The 24553-nt window shown below is 35.6% G+C and overlaps 2 protein-coding genes across 2 annotated transcripts; one reads left to right on the top strand and one right to left on the bottom strand.

Moving 5' to 3' along the window:
- Positions 1-1295: 1295 nt before the first annotated feature.
- LOC110688169 (serine/threonine-protein phosphatase BSL3-like) lies at positions 1296-14579 on the top strand. The gene is made up of 21 exons (XM_021864878.1): positions 1296-2127; positions 2753-2813; positions 2963-3041; positions 3130-3209; positions 3307-3401; positions 3525-3624; positions 5797-5866; positions 6623-6724; positions 6847-6928; positions 7367-7546; positions 7764-8037; positions 8140-8380; positions 8834-9004; positions 10029-10267; positions 11667-11751; positions 11835-11933; positions 12029-12228; positions 12318-12393; positions 13369-13504; positions 13609-13748; positions 13834-14579. The coding sequence occupies exons 1-21, from the start codon at positions 1683-1685 to the stop codon at positions 13915-13917; spliced, it is 3039 nt and encodes a 1012-aa protein (XP_021720570.1). The 5' UTR covers positions 1296-1682; the 3' UTR covers positions 13918-14579.
- A 591-nt stretch (positions 14580-15170) lies between these two features.
- On the bottom strand, positions 15171-20654 carry LOC110688170 (J domain-containing protein spf31-like). The gene is made up of 9 exons (XM_021864879.1): positions 20487-20654; positions 19148-19238; positions 18980-19040; positions 18601-18678; positions 18266-18339; positions 16314-16424; positions 16120-16227; positions 15746-15784; positions 15171-15640 (listed from the first exon to the last, which is right to left on the bottom strand). The coding sequence occupies exons 1-9, from the start codon at positions 20573-20575 to the stop codon at positions 15554-15556; spliced, it is 738 nt and encodes a 245-aa protein (XP_021720571.1). The 5' UTR covers positions 20576-20654; the 3' UTR covers positions 15171-15553.
- Positions 20655-24553: the final 3899 nt, after the last annotated feature.

The following is a 24553-nucleotide window of genomic DNA, read 5'->3' as shown; positions in this document are numbered from 1 at the left end:
ATTCACTTATAGTAAGACTTTTCAAAGGTTTGGGTTTCAAATCTTGCTAAATGAGCGCGTTGGGGGTTGGGTTGGGGTCTTCTTTATCTCTTCCCTCTACTCCCAAGTACTTGACCCACATATACAGGACCAAGAAAGTGGTTAGGTCCATCTCTTCACATTTAAAACTGTTACGTTTTCTATGTTTTAAACTCAATAGCATTTCTCGATCCAAGCATTGTCTTTGATAATTCATTACGAAATAATCAGCATTCTATATAAGATTGTTATACTATGGGGATGCTGATAAAAACAATAGATATTATTATGTTTAATATTATCTATAATGTTGGATATTTATAGTAATATTTGAGGTTATTTAAGAACATATGATGGGCAACGTCACTGATATCGTCATAGTTTAGACCTCATGCATATTTGTAATGTTTGAAATGTTGAGAGTGTTGAACTTAATTGAGTGTATTTGTTGATGTTTATCATAATGTATGATAAATATGAGAATGAGGGTGTTGAATTGTGTGAGGAGTTGTTGAATTTGCATACACTAATCATAGCAAATTAAAGTTGGAACTGGTTGTGTATAGGCTTTTATTTGCTGAATGTTGGGTGTTAAACTGGTGTGCAATATCCATGTACGGTATTACTTATGATATATAGTGAACGACAACACCTTTTTAAAATCAAGTATTATTAATTTTGTTAATCAGTTTTGCCAACGGTTATGTTAAACAGAGATATATGAAATTAAGACATTTATAAATTATCGTTAGGATTAGGTTTGTGTATTGATTTTTTAATGACCACAATCATAAGTCTGTTAGAGGTATTGAGATCAAAATTAATTGCGAAATAAACAATGATAACCTAAGACACTTTTGATTTGCATTACATACCCTAAAATTGATGATACCCACATGATTAAAACACAAACAACAGTTAAGTAGAGAAAAAATTTAAAAAATCGAGTGATGAAGTCACTAAGCATAATCACACATGACACAACCAACCAAAGTAGAAATCAGCGCGTGAAATAAACACGAGTGGTGAAACTTCCAAAAAATAACCCGTAGAAGAAGGAAAAATGGCTAAACAAAACAACTCACATTCTTCAAAATCCAAACTCCCTTATAAACACCACGCTCCTCTAACAAGGCGGTGACATCCACTCTCTCTCACGCTCCACTCACCTGACGCCGTCTCTCTCGTCGGCCGTCAAATTAGCCTCTCTCTTCTTCTGATTGGACAAAAATTCTTTTTCATTTTTAAAAATTTAATATAATTGGTATTTTACAGAGAGAGAAAAACACAGAAACACCGGTAAAAAAAAGAAAAAATCCAGCGAAGAAGAGAGAGAAAAGATTTGTATTCACTTTCGACTTTCGTGGCTTTGATAGATAGATAGATAGAGAGAGAGAGAGAGAGAGAGTGAGAGAAGAGAAGAGAGTGTGATAATACTAATTTTCTCTCTCCTCAATTTGGGAACTTCTTAATTTTGAATCGAAAAGAGGGAACGATCTAGGGTTTCATTTCTTTTCAAATTAGGGATTTAGTGATGTTTAATTATCTGGATTTTTTCAGCGATCTCAACAATTAGGTATTTATTATTTTGAATTTTAATAGTTTGGGTTGAGATTTTTTTTTTTTAATTTTTTTGGGAGGGAGGGTTTGAAATCGGGGAGAAGATGGAGGTAGATTCGTCTTCATCAATGGAGAACGATAAAGATCCTTCTTCAACACCAAACAATAACAGTAACTCTCCATCTCCGCCACCTTCGTCTTCTTCTTCGGCTTCGGCTTCGGTTTCTCAAACGACGCCGTCTTCGTCTTCTCCAATGGAGAAAGATGTACAACAGCAACAACAACAGCAAGTACAGGGACAAGGGCAAGGACAGATAGTTGGGCCTCGGTGTGCGCCGAGTTATACGGTGGTGAATGCGATAATTGAAAAGAAAGAGGATGGGGCTGGTCCACGGTGCGGCCATACTTTGACGGCGGTTCCGGCGGTTGGGGAAGAAGGTAGTCCAGGTTATATTGGGCCGAGGTTGATCCTTTTTGGTGGTGCTACTGCTCTTGAAGGAAATTCTGCTGCTGCTGGAACTCCTTCTTCTGCTGGAAGTGCTGGCATCAGTATGTTTCTTTCTATATTTGCAACATTTATTTTATTATTCCTTTCTTTTTTAATGTATTATAATTCTAGTATATAATTTACTTAAATTACACTGTTAGATTAAAGTTAGGGTTGCTGCCTGTTTGAGGTTAAAGTTGGCAGATGTGAACTTATTGAGTTGTTAGTTATTCATCATTTCGGCTTTATGCCTTTCCGGAGATGGAAAAAATTAAAAGATTTTAGTAGTGGTTAGGGGTTGATTCTTGAGTTGTTCAGGTTTAAAGAAGATGATTTGGATGTTGGTGACTTGGGATTAATTGTAGTGATCACCATTTGTATCAATTTTTCTGATGCCAAGGAGCCTGTAACAACAATTACACTGTTATCCCTGAAAATAGAACAATGATGGTGTTTAAAGTAGATATGATTTCTAGACCATTGTTGTTTTTTATTATTTAAGGAATGGTTACTAGTTAGAGTCATTTTCCAGCACGTGACTGCTTTTGATCTTGGAATGGAAAGTTTAAGAAATTCAATCGGAAAATAGGACATCATCATTATTTTGGTGTCATTTGTTATTTTACTTTCAAAAGTTGTGCTCTTGTGAGTCTGTTGTGATTGAAACTATGCCTCTTTGCATGGCAGGGCTGGCGGGTGCTACAGCAGATATTCATTGTTATGACGTGTTAACCAATAAATGGTCTAGGTAAGAGGAGTTTTTCTTGGCTTTTTAATCATGAATGCAGTCTTATATTAATGTTTTTTTGATTGTGACCAAATTATGGGATATCATGAAGTGATGAGAGAGATTATACCTGAACAAAATTTCACGTATTTGTGTGTTCCAACATCCAGGATTACTCCCATTGGAGAGCCTCCTACACCTCGGGCAGCTCATGTTGCTACAGCTGTTGGCACTATGGTGGTTATACAGGTAGGTTATAATTTAAACCTTGTACCTGGGGCGATGACATACTTTGTCCTTCTCATTATTGACTGCTGCCACCTATAATTTTGTGTAGGGTGGTATTGGTCCAGCTGGTTTATCTGCTGAGGACCTACATGTTCTTGATCTTACCCAACAAAGGCCACGTTGGCATAGGTTTGGTGTCTAAAATGATGACTTCATCTATTATTTAGTTTCTGTAACATTGTTTAGCTAAGGGGATATCTATGACTAACTTAGAAGTTTTGACTAGGGTGGTGGTTCAAGGCCCTGGACCTGGGCCACGTTACGGACATGTCATGGCCCTTGTGGGACAAAGATATCTTATGTGCATTGGCGGAAATGATGGTGAGTGTTTTTTTTTTATTCCCCCCTTCGCCTCCCGCAATCCTTTTTCTCTATGACACTTGTATAATGTTTTTTGTGCTCTTATCTGGCACTCACGCGACCCAAAATATTGACATCCTGTAGGGAAGCGACCCTTGGCTGATGTCTGGGCATTAGATACTGCGGCAAAACCATACGAGTGGAGGAAATTGGAACCTGAAGGTGAAGGTCCCCCTCCATGCATGTAAGATCAATCTTCTACCTACCCCCCTATTTTTTGTCACCAAAGCTACTTCGCTCCTTTTACTAGGGTGTGACCCCCCTTGATAACTGTCAACAGGAACTAATTAGCAATTGTACTCTGTTATTTTTATACATAGTTTTGCTTGCAAGATGACTTTTTTCACTTATCATTTGGCTTTTTTTTTTTTTTTTTTTTTGGGGGGGGGGCTGGAAGGCAGAATGTTTATCACCAATTCATATCCTTTTTTTTTTTAAGGTAAGGGGATGAGTTTGGGATGAGATTTGCTGTAAATACTTACAGAAGTCAGCGTAACTGGCAATCTTCATTAGTGTGAATAATACAGTTTGGGAAGCTCAAACTAGAATTCTCTACGCCACTGTTAAAGTAATATAACGGTCTTAATGCTCCTGGAAGTGTAACCTTTCATTCATGATGGTAGATATTATTAACACCCATTTTATAATAAATCAGACACCAGGTGCTGCTTTTGGGATGGTAAAAGTTGCCTACAGCCGTTGTGCTGAAGCCAAAACACTTACATTTATGCAATTTGATTTTTATGAGGGTTATGGCCTGGTATTTGAAACACTTTTGCATGATTAAAGGCCTTGACTGCTCAAGCCAAAGATAATGCTTTGGGCTTGATTTTTTTTCAAATGGTTAAGAAAGAAACAGTGATTCAATAATGAAGGAGGGCAAGACCTGCTTGATGACTGATTGACTGACTGTCAACAATAACTGGCCTCTGTTGTGGCAGTTGCTGATTCCTCACAAATGGGCTCTGTTATTTATATGGACAATGATGCTTTGAAGATGATTTTCTCTCCTTTCTTTTGGATATTTGAGGGGGTATGATGGTACTAACAATTCTGATGTAGGTAGGACCGTAGGACTGTAGAATTATATGCTTGTTCCTAACCCTTTCCCTTATTATTTGGGTAAATGGGGTGTAGTTAGCCACTTAGCCCTTAATACTCACAATTTCACAGAAGTTAGCAAAATAGATGGTTTGGGAACTGAGATGTTTAAACTGGAGTCCTGTATGTGTATGGTTGGCGCATCATGCTTCCGCTAGTAACCTTCCAATCATTGTGTCAAAGGGCATTTAAGCTTTTCCTAATTTAAGAATAACAGGATTGAGGAGTTATTTGCAGTTGTGTTGGAATTGGAATACTTGCAATTGTGCAAATTGATCTCCATAAGGGTTATGGGTGGATTTTCGAGAAAATCTTGCATTGTGAGGGTAAGAAGAAAGATGATATCCATATCGTGCTGTATTTTTGAGTTTAATTGTTCAGGCAAAGAGAATTCTTTAGGGCTGGTTTTCTAGAAATTAATTAGAAATAATAGTGGTGGATTGGATGAATATTGGGCCAATAAAAAATATTATTTAGAGTTAGACTGAGAGGGGTTGGGGGGGGGGGGAGGGAAGGAGGGGGTTGAGATATGTAAGAATATATGTATAAGGCCAAAAAGGTTGATGCCAGCGTACAGGCTACGACCCATCTATAAATAGGCTATTTTGCCAAAAAAAAAGAGTTAAGGTCTTTTTGTGTAACAATCATTAGTAGTAAAATATATTGGAAATGAATTAGTATACTTAGATGCACATAGTGAGTCCATATCATGTGTATGACTCGTATTGAATTTGTTTGAGAATTGTGTATGTTTGAGAGTCATATGGAACGTGCTCCTAGTAGCGACCTTATTTTTCAAATGTGCCAGGCTATTGAAGGTACAAAAAGGTATGTTTTTGAGGCAAAGACGAGTGTCATACATGTCATATGCATTCTAGATTTTGCTTCAATAGAGGGAGAGAGAGAGAGAGAGAGAGGGAGAGAGAGAGAAAGAAGAGGGAGAGGGAGGGAGGGAGGGAGGGAGGGAGGGAGGGAGGGAGGGAGAGAGAGAGAGAGAGAGAGAGAGAGAGAGAGAGAGGGTCTACAAGTGCTGTGTACTATGCATAGCTGAAGCAAGCAATGTGCTCACTTCATCACTGATTGGAAATCACCACCTTCTGAATTTTATACATAGTTTTTGAATGATCATAGACTTAATATGTACTGTCTTGCCTCTGCGTGACTTCACTATTAAGTGTTGCCAACTTTCCATCACTTTTATGTCTGTGTCTTCGGGTTTACCTGCTTGACTTTCTTCCTCTGTGCTATTGCTTAGGTATGCAACTGCTAGTGCTCGTTCTGATGGTCTTCTTCTACTCTGTGGAGGGAGGGATGCAAACAGTGTGGTAAGTTAAAATTTGAGTTTAAATTTTTTTTCGTCTTGACTTTTCACAAATAGAAAAGAGTGAAGATATTGAATAGAAAGCAACCATTAGTATAAGGTATAACATTATAGTGAGAATGGTTCCTACGTTGGCTAAATATATTTCATTAACCAAAGAGGACAATAATATGGGGTAAACTGAAATAGAAAAGTTAAAGGGATATTCTATTAACGAATGATGCAATATTGGCAATGCACTTCTTGCTTATTACTTGCCCTTTATTGTTTTTTCTCTTGACCAATTTCAGCTGTATGTATGGCAGATTTTTATTTTTTTTGATAACTACCTACATCATTTTGGGACTAAGGATTTATTGTTGTTGTGGTTGTTGTTGTTGTTGTTGTATACCTACCTACATCGAAATTGTATTTAGGGAAGTTGTTCTTCCTCCACGACCTCACCTTCATCAATTTTGAAACTTTCACAACATGGATGCATTCAAGAAGCTGTTAAGTATGAGATTGATTGAGCTTGCATTTTAAACTTCTTATAGTTGCATGAATGTTCTGTCAGGTGGTAGAAAGAACTAGAAGTGCTGCAGTCTTGTTAAATTGCTAGAATTTAGAACGCCACTATTGCTGTCATCACTCTTTCTGTTCTTTGGAATGCTTTTTGTCGTGACTTCTTTTACATGTTATGCCACTTGCAAAACCTTCTGATATATATGGCTACGTTTTCATTCTTATGCTATAATTTTGTCTTGCTTGTTTTTTGAAGCCGTTGGCGAGTGCATATGGACTTGCTAAGCATAGAGATGGTCGGTGGGAATGGGCAATTGCTCCTGGTGTTTCACCATCCCCTAGATATCAGCATGCTGCGGTGGGTTTCATTGCCATCTCATTTCAGATTGTTGTCATCTTTGTATTTTTATTTTTATTGTATATTTTATTGTATATTTTTTTTTTCTATCGAACAGCCACTAATATTTATTGTACATATAGGTTTTTGTGAATGCACGACTGCATGTGTCTGGAGGTGCACTTGGTGGGGGGCGCATGGTGGAAGATTCATCCAGTGTGGCAGGTACATGTTATTTTATCTACTGTTCTTGAGATTGTTTGTTACTGCTGTGTGGGCCTTCATTCTTATTCTGAACCATACTCTGGTTCTCTGTTTATATTTAAGTTGGTCCTACAAGTTGATATTCTGATTTAAAAGGGTAATATTGCAATATTGTTTCTACCCTAGGAGTAAATATATTGTGTAATATTTTTTTAAGCTGACAGAACTGTGAATTGATCTATCTATTGTCATTTACATCTTGATATATATTCTTCATTAATCAATTCCGATTCAGAATTTTTAAGTTATAAGAATTTGATGCTTTGTCCTTGACAGTTCTGCTCCTCCTTAAGTACACTCTAGATTTTCTGCCATTTACATGGTACTTGGATTTGTCTCGTTTCTTTTGTTTTGTAAATGTTTTTTCTTGTCTTTCTTAACTTTTACCCGCTATTGCAGTGCTGGATACAGCAGCAGGAGTTTGGTGTGATACAAAGTCAGTTGTTACTAGTCCAAGGACTGGTCGGTATAGTGCTGATGCTGCCGGTGGAGATGCTTCTGTTGAGTTAACAAGGCGGTGCAGGCATGCTGCTGCTGCAGTTGGTGACCTGATTTTTATCTATGGTGGTCTACGCGGTGGTATGACAGCTTAGTTTCTATGATGGTGTTTTTTTTGTTGCTGAAATGAGCACCAAATCAATTGTCAATTGTATTTTATCCTTATGACTGCTATGATTACGAAGTTTTCCTACTGGTTTCCATCTCTGTTTTCCTTTTTTGATGTGTTACTTTTTCTGGTCAATCTTTAATCTTGTATCTTTATTGGTTGAATGACGGAGTCCTATTTTTGTTTTAGGTGTGCTACTTGATGACTTACTTGTTGCTGAGGATCTTGCTGCTGCGGAGACCACAAGTGCTGCTTCACATGCTGCAGCTGCAGCTGCTGCTTCCAATTCACCACCAGGAAGATTACCTGGAAGGTATGGTTTTGCCGATGACAGATTACGGGAGAATGATCCTGAATCAGTGGCCGATGGTGCAGTTGTGCTGGGGAGTCCTGTTGCCCCCCCAGTAAATGGTGACATGTATACAGATATAAACCATGAAAATGCCATGTTGCAGGGAAGCCGGTGAGCTAATGTCAAATTTACAGACTTGCTTGAGTTTAAGCTGTAAGATGGCTACTTAATATTTCTAAATTGAAGAGACTTACTGACACTAAGTATTTGCAGGAGGCTCAGCAAAGGAGTTGAGTATTTGGTTGAAGCCTCAGCAGCCGAAGCAGAGGCTATCAGTGCTACGTTGGCTGCTGCTAAAGCACGTCAAGTTAATGGTGAAGTAGAACTCCCAGATAGGGGTGATCGTGGTGCTGAGGCTACGCCTAGTGGAAAGCCTATACCAACTATGATCAAGCCAGACTCTTCTGTACCAATTAGTACCCCTCCCCCAGGGGTTAGGCTCCATCACAGAGCTGTGAGTTTTTCATTCCCAATCACGCTAAAGTTTTTCAATGGTCATATTCATGGTTCTTTTTCCATGCACAAAATAGAAAATACTTGTAAATATCTCCGGTCTTTATGAAAATACTGATTTCTCTTCTCTCTAGTTACCTTCCTTTGTTAGTTGTCAAATTTCCCATTTTCTATAGAACCCAAGTTTACAAAAAGTAGCCTTTCATATGAGTAGTGCTATTACTGTTTTTTCCCCTCCATCTAATTTAATTTGTGGCATTTTAGGAAATATAAGCATAACGTATTGCTATGTTGTGAAATCTTGCATCTTTCTTGACATCCTGAATTAGTACGACTATTGGTTCTAGTTAGGAGGAGTATGTTTTGAACTGAGAAATGGTATTTTAATGACCCTGAGCTTTCTGCTTGCAATATACACGAATTATTGTTGAATAACCTCTTTTGGGTTTTTCAGGTAGTTGTAGCCGCAGAGACTGGCGGTGCTTTGGGTGGCATGGTTAGACAGCTATCTATTGATCAGTTTGAGAATGAAGGCAGGCGTGTTAGTTATGGGACCCCAGAGAATGCTACTGCAGCAAGGAAATTGCTTGATAGGCAAATGTCGATCAACAGTGTTCCAAAAAAGGTATATGAATTTTTCTCTGTTCTAATTTCATAAAAGTGCATAAAAAATAGAGTTGATTTCTTAAAGTCCCACAGAGCCTACAATCTTTTAATAAAGAAGTCAGTGAAATCAGAGCAGTTATTGAGTCTTTGAGAATGCGTTGCTGTTTTTTTTATTTCCAGAACTTGTTTAAGTTTAAAGTTCATACATGCCCTACTTACTTATGACATGCATTCATACTGTGAATCTGGATCCGTCTTAGTCTGGGTTATATGTGTGATTAACGGAGTGCTCCTTGTATGTGAGACTCTGAGTAAGCTTTAATGAAATCGCCACACACATTTGCTAGAACTAAGAGCAAGATGTGCCAGACACATTTGCTAGAAATAAGTGCAAGATGCCTTTTAAGAGCATGAGTCCATTTGACATTTTGCCTTTTGATCTCCATCATAACCCTGGTTTTTTATATTCTCTGACTCCCATGTCCTCAGGCCTCACATGCAACACATTATATTTCTACTAATAAATATTCACTGCTTCGTGTTTGCCTTCATACGTCAATACTATCCTTCCCTAGATGATACAAATATATTTCATAGTACATGCCACTTTCAAAGGTAGTACTAGGTCATCAGGAGAATATATTGCTTTTATCTTAAAACAATGTATCTAATGTTCAGCCTATAAGGGATAAGCCATGAACCTTTTATTGTTGTTGTAAGGTTTGGCTTTTTACACAAAAAAGATGAGCAATAAGCATATATAAAATTATATATTGTTCTTTGTGTGAGTCTGGCTTTGAGTATGTGTGTAGAAAATGTGAATTTAGTTTAAATGCTTCAGTAAGCCCAATTTTATTACCCCCTAACTCCTTTATTACCTCCCTAACTTCCTACGGCCATAAGTACGTTTTGTAATTGATTGTCATGTAGGTGTGTGCTGATTTTGTCTGATGTCTATAATGTAAGCCAAATTTCAGCTTTCTGATTGTGTTCGTTTTTCTTGCTTTTATGGGCATCTGTCTCACCTCTCTCTTTCTTTTCAGGTTGTAGCACATCTTCTTAAACCTCGAGGGTGGAAACCTCCGGTCCGCCGACAATTTTTCTTGGACTGCAACGACATAGCAGATCTATGTGACAGCGCAGAGCGAATATTTGCTAGTGAACCAAGTGTCCTTCAACTTAGAGCTCCTATAAAAATCTTTGGTGATTTGCATGGGCAGTTTGGGGATCTTATGCGACTTTTTGATGAATATGGTGCTCCATCAACGGCTGGGGATATAGCGTAAGTGTTAACGTTGTAGCTAATTTTCATTTTAGCTGAATAATTTGTACTCAGTTTTATTTATGTTCGGATGTTTAGCAGCCTGATTCATGGAGTTCTAAAATGCGATTGCGATATAGCTAGTTTGGAGCTTAGTTTTAAAAAGCGCGCCTCAAGAGCGCCTACGCGCTAGGCGAGGTGAGGCGAGGCGCAGCCCAAATTGCCTCGGTCTTCCTAGGCGCAGCGCATTCCAGAAGGCGCCAGAAAGCGCGCGCCTCAGACCGCCTCCAGCAAGGCGCAAGGCGCACCGCCTTGGCCGCCTCATGTTTACAAGCGAGAGAAATAGTAGATCTGAGTCGAATAATAACGAAAAATCATATTTAACAAAACAAAACCTTACCCAGTCTTTAGGAAGCCATTTCAAGCAAAAACCCTCAATAAATTGCATGAAATTACTTCGATTCAACACCAAATTGAAAAGCCCTGATTCTATAGAACCCTAATTTTATAAATCCCTAATTTGCTGGTGTTCAAGCAATTGGGAGATTGTTGGTTGCCGGCATGACAGAAATTGCCGGCGAGCATCTTCCAGTGGTTCCCGGCACCTGATCTGCCGGCGTTCGTCGCCGATAGAGTTTCCACATCTGTTTTTGTTGTTTTTGAAATTCTCTCCATCGACCTTTTTTTAAACCAGTTTATGTTGAAAGTTTTTTTTTTTTTTTTCCTTTATTTTTTTTTACTTTTCACATTACTGTAAGTCATGTGAACTCTACCAATTTTCTAATTTTTTTTAAAAGTTTTTATTTTATATAATTTTTATAGGTTTTTATTTTATTATTATTATTTTTTTTAATATTGTACAAAATAAGTAGGTTAAAATCAAGTATATGACTGCAATTTTATTCCAGAAAGAATAAAAAAATAATTAAAAAAAATCTGCGCCTCATATACAAGAGGCGCGCGCCTTCGCCTTGCGCCTAGGCTCCAGGTACTGAATGCACCTCGGTGCGCCTCGTGCCTTTTAAAACTAAGGTCTTGAGTTTATGAAAAAAGTTTCTGTTTACTGCCTCATAGGCAAATCCTTTTATTTATTTATTCTAATATTTTGTTTAGTGAAGTGGGACGTAGGGTGAGGGAGATGGAGGGCCCTTGAGAATTCTACGGCTGTGGTTGGCTGGTTGCCAAAGATCTTGTCTCTAATTTATTTCTTGCCATGCAACAACTGACTTATAATTGATCTTAAAAAATGCTGATGAAAGTGATGCATTTAGGACGTACATTGTTTTTTAAGAAACTTGTTTGGTCTACAAACAAGGGGTTTGCTTTGAATTGTTGATGTAGTCCATCTGTTTTGTATGTGATATTTCTGTATCATGTGCTGGGGTTTATGTGCTGATTATGCTTCTTTATATAATGTCAGATACATAGATTATCTCTTCTTAGGTGACTACGTAGACCGAGGACAGCATAGCTTGGAAACTATTACACTCCTACTTTCATTGAAGGTACAGCCTCTCTCTCTCTCTCTCTCTCTCTCTCAAAATGTGTTTATCTAATATTTGCCGTCTTTTGTCATTATAATTATTAGGTTGAGTATCCTCAAAATGTACATTTAATTCGAGGCAATCATGAAGCAGCTGATATCAATGCCCTTTTTGGCTTCAGGATTGAGTGCATTGAGCGTATGGTAAACCCTTATTGCATATGGAGCATTCAAATTATGTTATAATGGTTTATTTAATAGAATTCAAGGTTTTTAAAATATATGTACGCATTGAATAGGGTGAAAGAGATGGTATCTGGGCATGGCATCGGTTAAACAGATTATTCAATTGGCTTCCTTTGGCAGCTCTTATTGAGAAGAAAATTATATGTATGCATGGTGGCATTGGACGATCAATTAATCATGTAGAACAGATTGAGAACATTCAACGCCCTATTACAATGGAAGCTGGCTCAATTGTTCTGATGGATTTGTTATGGTTAGGCACACCTATCCAATTAGCTGATAAGTTTGATTCTTGGGTCTATGTTCTGCCAGGAGAGATTATGATAAAATGAATTTTTGCAGGTCGGATCCAACAGAAAATGACAGCGTGGAAGGTTTGCGTCCAAATGCCAGAGGTCCTGGTCTAGTCACATTTGGGGTGAGTAGTTTTTTGTAATTTGTTTGAGTAGATCTTCAATGTTGGGTAGCAAATTTTGTTGCTTAGCTCAATTTTTTTATTTTCTAAACGTATTTCTCCCTTTACTTTATTCTGTCCTAGTTTCCTCATTTCATGTATATTGGTGGGAAAGGCATAGGGTGGTTGCTAGTATTTGAATGTTTCATACAGAGGTCGAGTTTACTGTCAGTTTTCTTTCCATTTTTAGATGCTGTCATTCAGAGTCATGGTCACATTGAATTCTGTTTCTATCTGTTAATGCTTTGATTGATATCTGCCTTAATCTTGTGAACTTTGGCTCGTTTATGGATAAGTACTCAACATTAATAATCACCATTTCATCTTAACACATGGGATCACTCATAGTTGTTTATCTGTTTTCTGCATTAGCAGTTGTACATGTTGAAATTACCTGGTTTTGCAGGTTTTCTTGTGAATTTAGCATATATTGCAAAAAAATTGGGTTAAATGAATTAAGATTAGTGGAGGTTTATTTTATTTTTTACAGTTTTGTTGGGTGTTAAATAGTATACTCCGTCTTTGATTTTGAGTGCTCATGTTAGTCTTATCATTTGATAATTTTGTCCTTTTCAAAGTTCTCATATGCTAGATTTGTTTCCAGTGTATTTGAAGCATTGTGTTTGACGTAAGATTTTTGTCAATGGTTTATGTTAAATTTGATGATTACTTCCTCTGTCCCTATTTAATCTCTACTATTTTATTTTGATCTCAAACTTGGTGGCCATTAGAGTCTGCTAGTGTGAGAATGGAATATCTATTATAAATTCCTTGTCATTTTTTTTGCAATTAAATTGTGAGAATGGAGCATCAGATCATGAAATAAAATTTTGTGATCTAAAGAAAGTGGATTAATCATGCTATTTATTGCCTGATTATAGCTTGTCTGTGACCTTAGATCTGTATAGTATTTGATTTGTGGGTGTTCTGATTTTGCAGCCCGACCGTGTCATGGAATTTTGTAACAACAATGATCTTCAGTTGATTGTACGTGCACACGAATGTGTCATGGATGGTTTTGAGCGGTTTGCTCAAGGGCATTTAATTACTTTATTTTCAGCTACCAACTATTGTGGTAAGTTCAAGTCCCCACTTTTTTGCGTCATATTGTAAGCCCTGCTAAGTTTATATTCTGACATTTAACTAGTCTGCTGAGAGCTTCATTTTGTCTCTTCTTAGGTACTGCAAATAATGCAGGAGCTATCTTGGTATTAGGGAGGGATCTAGTGGTGGTTCCAAAACTTATTCATCCCCTGCCTCCAGCAATTTCATCACCGGAGACATCTCCGGATCGACATATTGAGGATACTTGGATGCAGGTTTGGTGATTTTGTTCAATTTCCTGTTGTAGATATGGTTAGTTTCTTCTCTTGGAATTCATTTTCTCAAATTTTCATGCTGCAGGAGCTTAATGCTAACCGACCGCCGACACCAACTAGAGGCCGTCCTCAAGTTGCAAATGATCGGGGTTCTCTTGCTTGGATCTAATTGGAGTGTAATGGTTTGCCACTCATGTTGGATCATGCTTCCACCCGGGGGTTTTGGCATTTGGTATCGCAGGATGCTGTACATAGAATGTCCTGAACTCAATTTAAGCCATGAAAATTTTGAAGACCCTCTTGGGATAACCACACGTTCGGAGGTCTTCAATTGATGATGGATGTATGGATCTCAGTGCGAATGGGAGTTCACTCATCTCAGTGGGATGTGCTATAAGAATTGCCAGCATGGGTATCCTAGGGAGTTGGCCCTTGTACATTTGATCAAAAATATGCTGGTGGAAAGTCCAGAGTCTGGGTTATTTCTGTAGTCAGGTCGATAGTTTTGGGTATTCTTCTGATTAGTTTTCTATTGATTTTTTTTGGTTTGGTCCTCGATTAGGGTGTATTTGTCACAAGTTGGGTGTATGCTATTGGTGAGGTAACATTATATCAAATCCATGGTGAGAGGTCCTTGTATAATAGAGGTAATGTTTGTAATTTTGTGTTCATTTTTCTGTGTAACTTAATTTTTTTTATCAAGTGGTATGAAGGTTTTTTGCCTAGCAAGTGCTCCATGCAAAAACAGATGTTGCCCTCTTATACATTTAAGGCTCCCCTGTTGGCCCCAATTGTTTTTATATGCTATTAAAAGAAAAAGAAATTCGTTCTTGAGTGTTGAGTACATAACAATCATGTTTTAGAGTCAAGAATTTAATAATGACCAATGTAAATTATTTTGAAGCTCAGATAAGGGTAACAAAATTGTACTATCAGTTATATTTGACTAATAAAGTAGAATTTGTGTTGGTATTAACTGTGGTGAAGAAGAATGTTGTTCCAAGTGTTTTGAGAGGAAAAGCACTCAACTAATCAATGAATGAAAGACAAAAACTGAAGGTAGTCAATTCAGCCTTTAACTGTTGGATTGATGCCAACAGGGATGTCAAGAGTTTGATACTGGTAGGCTTGAGCCGATAGCCCGATACAATAAGCAGGAACAACATGCCAGTTTTAGAGCTTCGGAGTGGCATCTGAGCAATTCCATTGTATAGATAAGGGGAAGAAATACAAGCAGGCCAAACTTCTTACTTGATTTCAGTTTGTAAGAAGCCAACTTGCTATAGTTTGTACCTTCTCCACAGCTGAGATGGTTATCAGAATATGTAGTACTAAGATTTTTACCTGAGATGTGTGAACCCATCATTCTGTATGATTTTTGCAATCTTATTAAGTTATAATGATTCCTTTGCCAAGCAAACAAAAAGGAATAATATGTGCGATTATGTAATTTACTCTGTACAAGATTGTAAAGATCAAATAAATGGATAATCTAACTTGTGCTTGCCATACATCAGTAACACATTGTGCCATCGCAAATTCTCTGTTCCCTACAGAATAGGCAACAAATCACAGCTACACTATTACGCTATACCTGGTCAGAGCTCAAAAGAATCTACAGAATTTGAGTTTAACTTTTACCATATCAATCATCTGCTCAACAGAAAGGAATGGATACTCTACAAGCTCTACCATGGGTTTGGTGGGTGAATACAAATTACAGCCCATAAGTCCTGTACTTAGAAAAGCCTTTCAGGAAAGTAACTTTCATCCCAAGCAGAGTAGCTTTCATTCCAGGTGACACATTAACCTCGTTTTACTGGCCTCTGAACATAAGACTTGTTTGGATCTTCTGTTTTAAGCTTTGGTGGCCGAATCTCACCCTTTTTACCCTGCATAACCAGTAATGTAAGCATATTGCATATGTAAAAACATCCTACTCATACAACAGCTATTATAAATAATATAGATTATTTATTTAAAATAACATTGTTTACCTTCTTTCCACTCTTCATAAAATCTCTCCAACTAGAAACCTGCAGAAGAAAGCAGATAGGATAATCAATCATTAGCAGGTATGTAACGCTTGACTAATCCAGGCCATCCCAAATATAACAGAAAACTAACAAGATAAAATCTTATCATCTACTGCTCAATCTGTGATAAAAGAAAAATTTGAGCATAATGGCATGTAGCAACTCAATCCAGTGAACTAGATTTGAAAAACAAAGAGCGGTTGATTCGGTGTGAATAATAATAGTGCACTCTAAATAGCTATAAATAATTGGCATGACATAGTAATTTGGTTTACAAGAGCTACTGCAAATATCTGAACAAAACACAGAGGTAGGAGAAAGGAAAATAGTCAAACCCTTGTTTCTCTTGTTCCTTCCCACTGCTCCTCATGCTCACGCTTCCTTTTCCAAACGTCCTTTTGTTCCTCTTCATCCTTCTTCAGCCTGCCCTCCTCCTCAGATATCTAGCAATGGCAGAGAGGGGATAAGCATGATAGTGTGAAAAACAAACAAATTGAGACAATTAAAATAATGTTGGTTTGAAAATTACCCTCATAGCCATTTTTCTCCCCCTCCATTCTTGCTCAGTTAGAATCTCTCTTACTTTCAATTTCAGCTGTTTCTTAAACTCCTCTGACTGCTCGTATTCTTTATCAAATTTCTGTCAATATATAGCATATATCTAAGCAGCTCAAACATTAAGAATAAATGTAAGATATACAGAAACCACATATAGAAAATGGTAGAACTGGGCCCTATAAAACCTCACGAAAGGTGGTCAAATCCAAAACTTGGACACCAATAAGTCTTGTATACATAGAAAATCAATTACGAAAAATATAAGATACTAACTCAAGGTCCCTTCTCTTAGCGTACAAATCACATTTACCCTACTTCCATATCAATTATTGTATCAAGCAAAAACTGACAAAAATGTCAGTGGATTTTTCAACAAAGAAGGCCTGAACACAAAGACAGGCATAATATTATAATAACACCTCATTTTTTAAAAACCACCTATTTATGGCAATAGAGGGTAGCGTGTAGGCTCACCTTCGGCCTACGCCAAGACAAGGCAAGGCATCTTAACTTGAGAAATGATTGTGAGGGAAGGCAAAAGAGATGAGTTACATGGTTCCAGGAATCAAATAGGCAACCCAAGGTCTTTTGAAAACTTTAGGAAGCACCACAATGCCTAACCTTTCCAGATTTGAAAATGTTCTCCGGTGGCTAAATTTGAAAATTTTAGAAATGGTAGACCAATTTTGGAAATTTTGGGACATGGTGTTGAAAATTCTAGTAATGGTAAGGGATGTTTTCAGTGTCATAAAATATTGATCAAAATCATATACAACAACTAGTTAGTCACATAAAGACCCATGGTGGCATTGAATTAATGACTGAATACATATATAAATTGATAGTTAGAGGCAAAGACCCAAAGTGGATGGTTCCATGGGAATCATCTTGTCCTGCTTTTCCAAGTTCGAAAATGTCAAAGTTGTCCAAACAGAAGGCATCCACGCTTCATGACAAGTGCCAAACACATCAGTCTATTATGATTAAGACAATATATCTAGATTTCCTTAGCAAAAGAGGCTAGCACATGGCAAACTATTTATAAGTATTGAATGGGGAAGTAATGGATCGAAGCATCCCACAAGTGATCCTTACGTATGCTCGCAGAAGGGGACAAAAGAGAGATAAGCTAGAAAAGGTGCTGCAGCAACAGATCATGGCAGTGGCACAACAAGTCACAGCAGACACCATAGTGGAGCAGGGAGAGCAACTGCCAGCTGAACACTAAAAGCCAATCAAGAAGAATCACCTTTGGGAATTGTAATATATAATGAAAGAGAGGAGATAGAGTAGGCAGGCAATGTTTTGAGTGTAAACTGGAGAGTTGTGAGCTAAACTCACTGTGGAGATTGATGGGCTAAACCTATCACTTGTGTAAACCCTTTGTTTGTTAATGAAAGCTTCAATCTTTCCCTCTCATTTCTGTTTATTTGCTAGCATATTTCTGTGTGTGTGTTTCTGTGTTTTGAGTCCATTTCAGGGGCTATGAGAGTTGAGAAGGAAGATTATGTCATTGAAATATATGATCGCAAAGCATTCGCGATTTTTACTCTAAATCAATGATTTCTTCAATTCTGGTGGTTACTATTACTAATTCGAGAGGGGAGGGTGGTCTTAAGATGAAATCCAAACTACATCTCGCTAATGTGATGCATGCAAACTAGAAGCATTGTAACACCATCTAAACAACAATAAGATGGATATTATCAAGGCTAAGAAGAAGAAGCAATAATTGTTTGTCATCAATAAACAGTAACAAAACAATAGCATGCATGCATATGTACTATCAAATGCAAATGAAAGGAATTGAGAAAATACAAGAATAGAGAGCAACAAAAATCATCAAGTATATTTGAAAAAAATGTCTTCAACTAGAAAAGCTCGTCAAAGAGAAAGTCAAGTTGTAATGGCAAGTGAATTTACCTCATCAACCATAAATTTTATTTTTGAAGCAGTTTCTTTCTTCAACTTTTTCTTTCTCACTGATAGAAGTTCCTCTGCAATTCCAATGGAACAATTCAATCATTTGACCTTGATGGATGCAAAAAGAAGTCTGAATATTGGATATCTCCATGGAGATAAATACAAAAGGTGTGATACAGAAAAAAGAGCAAAGAATCACGTAGGAAAAAAAAAAAATGAAACGCAACAAATGATGAATTAAGAGCCATATACTAACTCCAAAATTAACTTTGGCAAAGAGTCACCACAAAAATAAAAGCCACTACGTTGATGTCATAAATAAGCTGTTTGCTGACCTTTTGCAGATTTGACTTGGCTAAGTACATAGTCTCTTTCCTGTGAATCAAGAAGTTGCTGTTGGGCTTTCGCTAATGCTGCACAAGTCAAAAGTCTTCACAGTCGAGCAAAATCAATGTAGCAAAAGCTCAAAAAAAGAGAAAGACACATGAGATTATAAGCTTAAGCTGTACCAGGAAGAAAAGTGAAAGCTTTCTCTACCCTCCCCCCCTCCCTCCTCCCTTCCCCACCACCCTCTTTCCTTGAGCATTGTAAACATCCACAATATAAGATGATTAACTAATAATCCTCACATATGTCCATTACATCCCCACAAGGATCTTATCATCAAAACAATTATAAATAAAAAAAAAACTGTACTATGTTATTTTGACAAACCTCCAAATGCCTCCTTTGCTTGTGGATGCTTGCATTTGTCAGGGTGAACCATCAATGATAACTGCACATGCATGTCACACAATGAATGAGCATCTAATCATGGAAAATACAAGATTAACTAATCACTGTATGAAATAGATATTCCCAAAGTCTGTATATTAAGCAAACCTTTCTATATTGCCTTTTCACATCTTCTACTGATGAATCAAACGGTAGGTTTAGATGCTCAAATGGATTCAACTTGAAGCACGAGAGTATCCTGTAGCCTTAACAATGTAAGTCATAGAGAAAAAAGAAACTGCTAAACACTACTTTATTATACTTCTAGCTATGAATTTTCAAATTTTGTGTGGCCTTTATACTATTCACTACATACAACACACACTACCTTTAAATTTCAAACTAACCACTTTGCAAACTTAAAATACACCGAGGAATGATACACATGTACACATAGTCAGGCTGTTTAGAATTCATAGTAATACAGAAAACAAAGAGATTTTATATCCGGACTTCCATTTCGCCCTCTTTACATAGATACATGAACGAACAAGCTTCCACAATCCAAACACTCAGCAACTTTCTGAAGGGAAACAGCATACTTCGTAAATGAATACACCTTCTTCCATCTCAACCCAAGGAAGATGAATAGCCAGGATAACTTTGCAACAAGGTCGAAACACCGAAATCACCCCAGGCCAGCCAACATATACTCTACACTTTACAGTATTCTTTCCAGTAAATACTTAGTCAAAGAACTACAAACTGTAAATAAAATTTCAATTGTCCATGAATTGAAATCATATCCTTCACTCCAATTTTCTCAATGTCTACAGAAATGACATTATAAAAAAAGGGCTCCATTTCAAATATGTAACACAGTGTTTAACTTAACCGCACCTTTTTCAATCAACTAAAAATAACTCCTTGCATAAAAGTATAAAATTCATATAAAAAATTTCATGAAATGAAACAAATTTAATAAGGATGCTGCAATCCCTAGTTTCGGACTAATCCGGGATCCCTCCCAAATGAACAACTCTACATTTCTGCAATAAAGATTGCATCGAAAATTCAGGAACCAGTCTGTACCTTCCAATTAGACAAGCTATTCGCCTGTTTTCATTAGCAATCACATGTATGATAATATCTAACTCCTCAATTCATCATAACAACCAATCAAAATACAAATTATCATCCTCGAAACCTCGCAAATCATAGAGTTCTTCAATTTAATTCCCAATTGCACACACAAAAGGCATAAAGGGGTTAAACCCTAATCAAATTTAACTTTCATACACCCAGATTGACCAAATTTAACTACTTTAATTCGTTTTTCATTATTTACAACTGAATTTTCTTAATTTTTAAATTGAACATAAATAAACATCAAATCAATCACATATAAACAACCTAATACAATTAAAATCAACTAAATTGAAGTAATTAAATGAAAATTAAAACCTTCAATAAATTGAAAAAAAAAAAAAAAAAAAAAAAAAGGAACCTGACAACTTCGTTATCTCTTTCAACTTCACCAACTTCGGCGAAGAATTCTTTGAGAAGTGCATCTTCATCTAAAACTGTTTCCCCCATTTTCACTTTCTCTCTCTAACCTTTGCTTGATCGATACAACGAACAACGAACAAAAATGAAACATTCCGATTATGGGTTAGAAAGGATCCGACTTGAATACTAATGGGCCGGACTTTAGCCCGAATCGAACCAGCTAATTTAAGAAATTAACATTTATAGTAGGCCCAATCTACCTTTCTAACCTCAATTGTTTATGGCTAGACTCTAGTTTAGCCATTTATCCCTACACCCCCCCTAAACGATGCGTACCACACATTCCAGTAACTTCCTTCTAAAACTGCCAGTAACTTCCCACTACCCCACCCATATATATATATAATTAAAAAAAAAAAAAAAAACTTTTCAAATAATCACATTTTTCTTTCTCATCATCATTCTCCAATTTCTCACTCAACCTCCATTTTCTCTCTCTACTCCATTTTCGTACATGCAATTAGCAAGTAAAATTGTCTAAAATGTCCGACATAAGAGACGAAATTGCACAATCTCGACAAATTTCAACAACAACAAACCAAAAATCTAATGAGTAAGTATGTTTTACATGTTTAGTGTAAAATTAATTGAAAATTGCGAAACAAAACCCTAATTTTTTGGTATTTTTTCTTTTTGATGATGCTTCAGGAAAAAAATTGAAAATACTGGAGTTCCAGAACAATCAAAGTAAGTATTACTATTTTTTTGGAATTATAAGCATAAATTTATTTAAATTTGCTCATATTTAAACAAGTTACTGTTTAATTTCAAATAAACATAATTTTCCTCTATTTCTCAGACGATAATAAAAATTTAACCAAGTTACTGTTAATATTGGAATGTATGCGTAATTTTGATTAAATGATCAACCAAAAAAAATATAAAGTATAGTATTGTGAAATATAATGAACAAATACAAAACAGTATATGTTCAAATTGGATTGTGTGCCTATATGTGTGCATATATATGTATACATATGTTCAAATTTGTATATTAAGTTTGTTTAGTCTAAATATTCAAAAAAGTATATATTCAGAATAACAAATGTTCATTTACATTAACAATTTCATATATTTTAAATCAACAGAAAGAGTTGGAGGTTCAAATTCTGAAGAACCACAAGATGGAGGAAATTCAAAAAAAGGTAAAAAGTTCACTTATATAGTATTAAATGAATATTTGTGATTGTAAGATATTCTTCTTTAATGATACTAAGTTTATATATGTGTGAATGCAAATTAATACAAAAGGCATTAAACAAAGGTGAAGGTTCAAAATCTGAAGCATTAGAAGAAAATGTTGAAGGAAATTCAAAGAGTGGTACAATGTTCACATATTACAAATAAATGATCAAATTATTAAGTATAATGTTCATTTCTAGTTATATTAAATTTTTTTCATGTATTTTGTTTGCAGCATCTGATTCAAAAGTTGGTGATCCCAAGACACCAACTGAAAATAGGGAAGCTGCTGGAGATATTTCTACAATCTTCAAATCTCCAGCATGTTCAAGTATGGAAGATATCCTTGATAAATCAAACAAGAAAGGAGGAAGCATGGGGTAAACATGGAAGACCTATCTTGTTAGAAAATATATAATTTTGAATGGACATGTAGAATAAATTTGGTTATAAAGTGTAATTATTTTGGACAGTTTTTGTTTATGAAGTTAGTAATGGATATGTATTATAAAATCAGAAGGGAATATTTTGCTTTAGGGTAGGAATGCACAATTTAAGATATGTAAATTATGTATTTTAATTTAAATGTTTTAGTAATATTTTAAGTGTTTATTGTTCAAAAAAGGAGAATAATGTTTTTTTTATATTAATTACTCTTCATTACTAACCATGATTAATATTTCAGAGAAGACAAGAAGAAACAGATATATGCTTCAAATGTGAAGGAAAGGTAAATGATTATTCCACATATACATGTTCTTTTACATTAAACTGAATAATCATTTATACTATATTTATATTCAGTGAGACAAAAAAGGATTCAAAAGAAATTGAAACAGAGAAGATTCAAATTTCCAAAAACACAACAGGACAAAGGTAAATGGTCTTTACATGTGTATAGATTTATAATGTTCATTATCAATATACTAAATGATCATTCATAATTCAATATTTATTCAGTGACAGAGAGAAGACTTTGGAAAGAAAAAAATCAAGAGAAGCTGAGAAGGCAAAAACTGAGATTGCAAAGGAAAAAGATATAAGGTATTACTATTTGTTCTTTATATAAATTATTTGTTCATTATTAAAAAAAATCATATTTGTATTAATATATGGTCACATTAACTAGGCCACAAAGGGAAATCCCAAATGTTCCTCTTGCTTTCCGATCTCCATACATGGTCAAGTACAAGGATTTGTTCAAAGATGAAGACACAATGAACAAACTTGTAACAGACTATGCTTATAGTGGAAAAGATCAAAGGTATACATCACTTACTTCATTAAAACTTTAACATTATGTTTGTTGTAAACTCATAAAATTTAAAAAATTGATATTTTGCAGTGAGCTACTATACTATGATGGAGTGAATTCGATCAATAGGGAAGAGATGAAAACTCTTGAAGGGGATACATTAGTAGTTAACAATGTGATCGATTCATGGGCAGTACTTCTGAATCAAAAAAGGTCAAAGAACAAGTTATACTTTTCAACATTTCCACATGTAAGTCTTTATTGAAATTACACATGTATACATTGGTGTACTAAAATGATCAATTCACTTATACTAGATGATCATTATGAATATTAAAATGATCCTTGTGCATTATTTGCAGCAAATTATATATGCAAATACAGTGTGTCCTGAAGGATCATCAATGGAGCTTAGAATTGCATACTTCAAAGAAAGAATAACAAATGAATTGAGGTTATACAAAATCAAGAGTGCAGTTGGATATCAACAGGTATTAATGAACAATATGGAATTATAATATGTTCATTTACATTAATGTGTATATATAATAATATTGTGTACTATGTATAGATTTTTTTTCCAGTGGCCATATATGCACATTTCTATCTTCTATGCATTGATCATATCAATGAGACAATGCATATAATTGACAACAGGAAACTGCCAAAACATCAAACAATTGCAACAAAGTATGAAAACCAACCCCAATTGGTGGTAAGTATATTGTTTAATAGATATATAAATGATCAATTTGTTTATACAAAATGATCAATATTGAAAATTAAAATGATCAATATTTTAAATGATCCTTTGAATTTTTTTTTCTGTATATGTTGCAGTTAAAAGGATATGTAGAATATTTGAAAGGGTTGGGGTATGAAGATGCAGATTCTATTGAGAAATATAAGGTGGTTTTGCAAAAAATGAAGTGGAGGAGCAACGAAGATTACACCAACTGTGGAGTTTACATTATGAAACATATGGAAACTTTCACTGCTGATCCCAATGAAGAATGGGTTTGTGACCTAAAACCAAACAATGTAAGTAAATTTCAACAAAACAAAAAAATATACTTCATGATCACTTTATAATACATAATGATCATTTATATCCCATTAATGTTCATGTTTATAATAAATTATTTTCTTGGAACAGGTGAACCAAATCAGAAAGCTCAGAGTACAATACACTGCTGAACTAATGCTGAATGAAGGAAACAGGCAGTCACAGAACAATAGAAGAGCAGCAAGAAGATTTGCACAAGCTTAATACAATATGTTCATATATAGACATATATATGATCATACTTGCTTTCAGTATTTGTATGGACATAAGTTTTTGTTGTTGTTCAAGTAAAGACAAAATTTATTATCTTTTTTAATATTTACAAATAGTAAAGTGTTACATTATAATTGCCAGTTTTAAATCATCTAATATAATTATTCCAATTTAATAATGGTTCTTACTATTTAAAATAGTATATGATCACTTCCAAAAGCAAAAATAATCATTTATAGAACATTTAAGAATAGTTTGAAAAAAAAAAGATTCAAATTACTTAATAAAT

The sequence above is a fragment of the Chenopodium quinoa genome, unplaced genomic scaffold (genome assembly GCF_001683475.1).
Source record: "Chenopodium quinoa cultivar QQ74 unplaced genomic scaffold, ASM168347v1, whole genome shotgun sequence".
Taxonomy (NCBI): Eukaryota; Viridiplantae; Streptophyta; class Magnoliopsida; order Caryophyllales; family Amaranthaceae; genus Chenopodium; species Chenopodium quinoa.
This window is presented reverse-complemented; position numbering and strand designations above follow the sequence as displayed.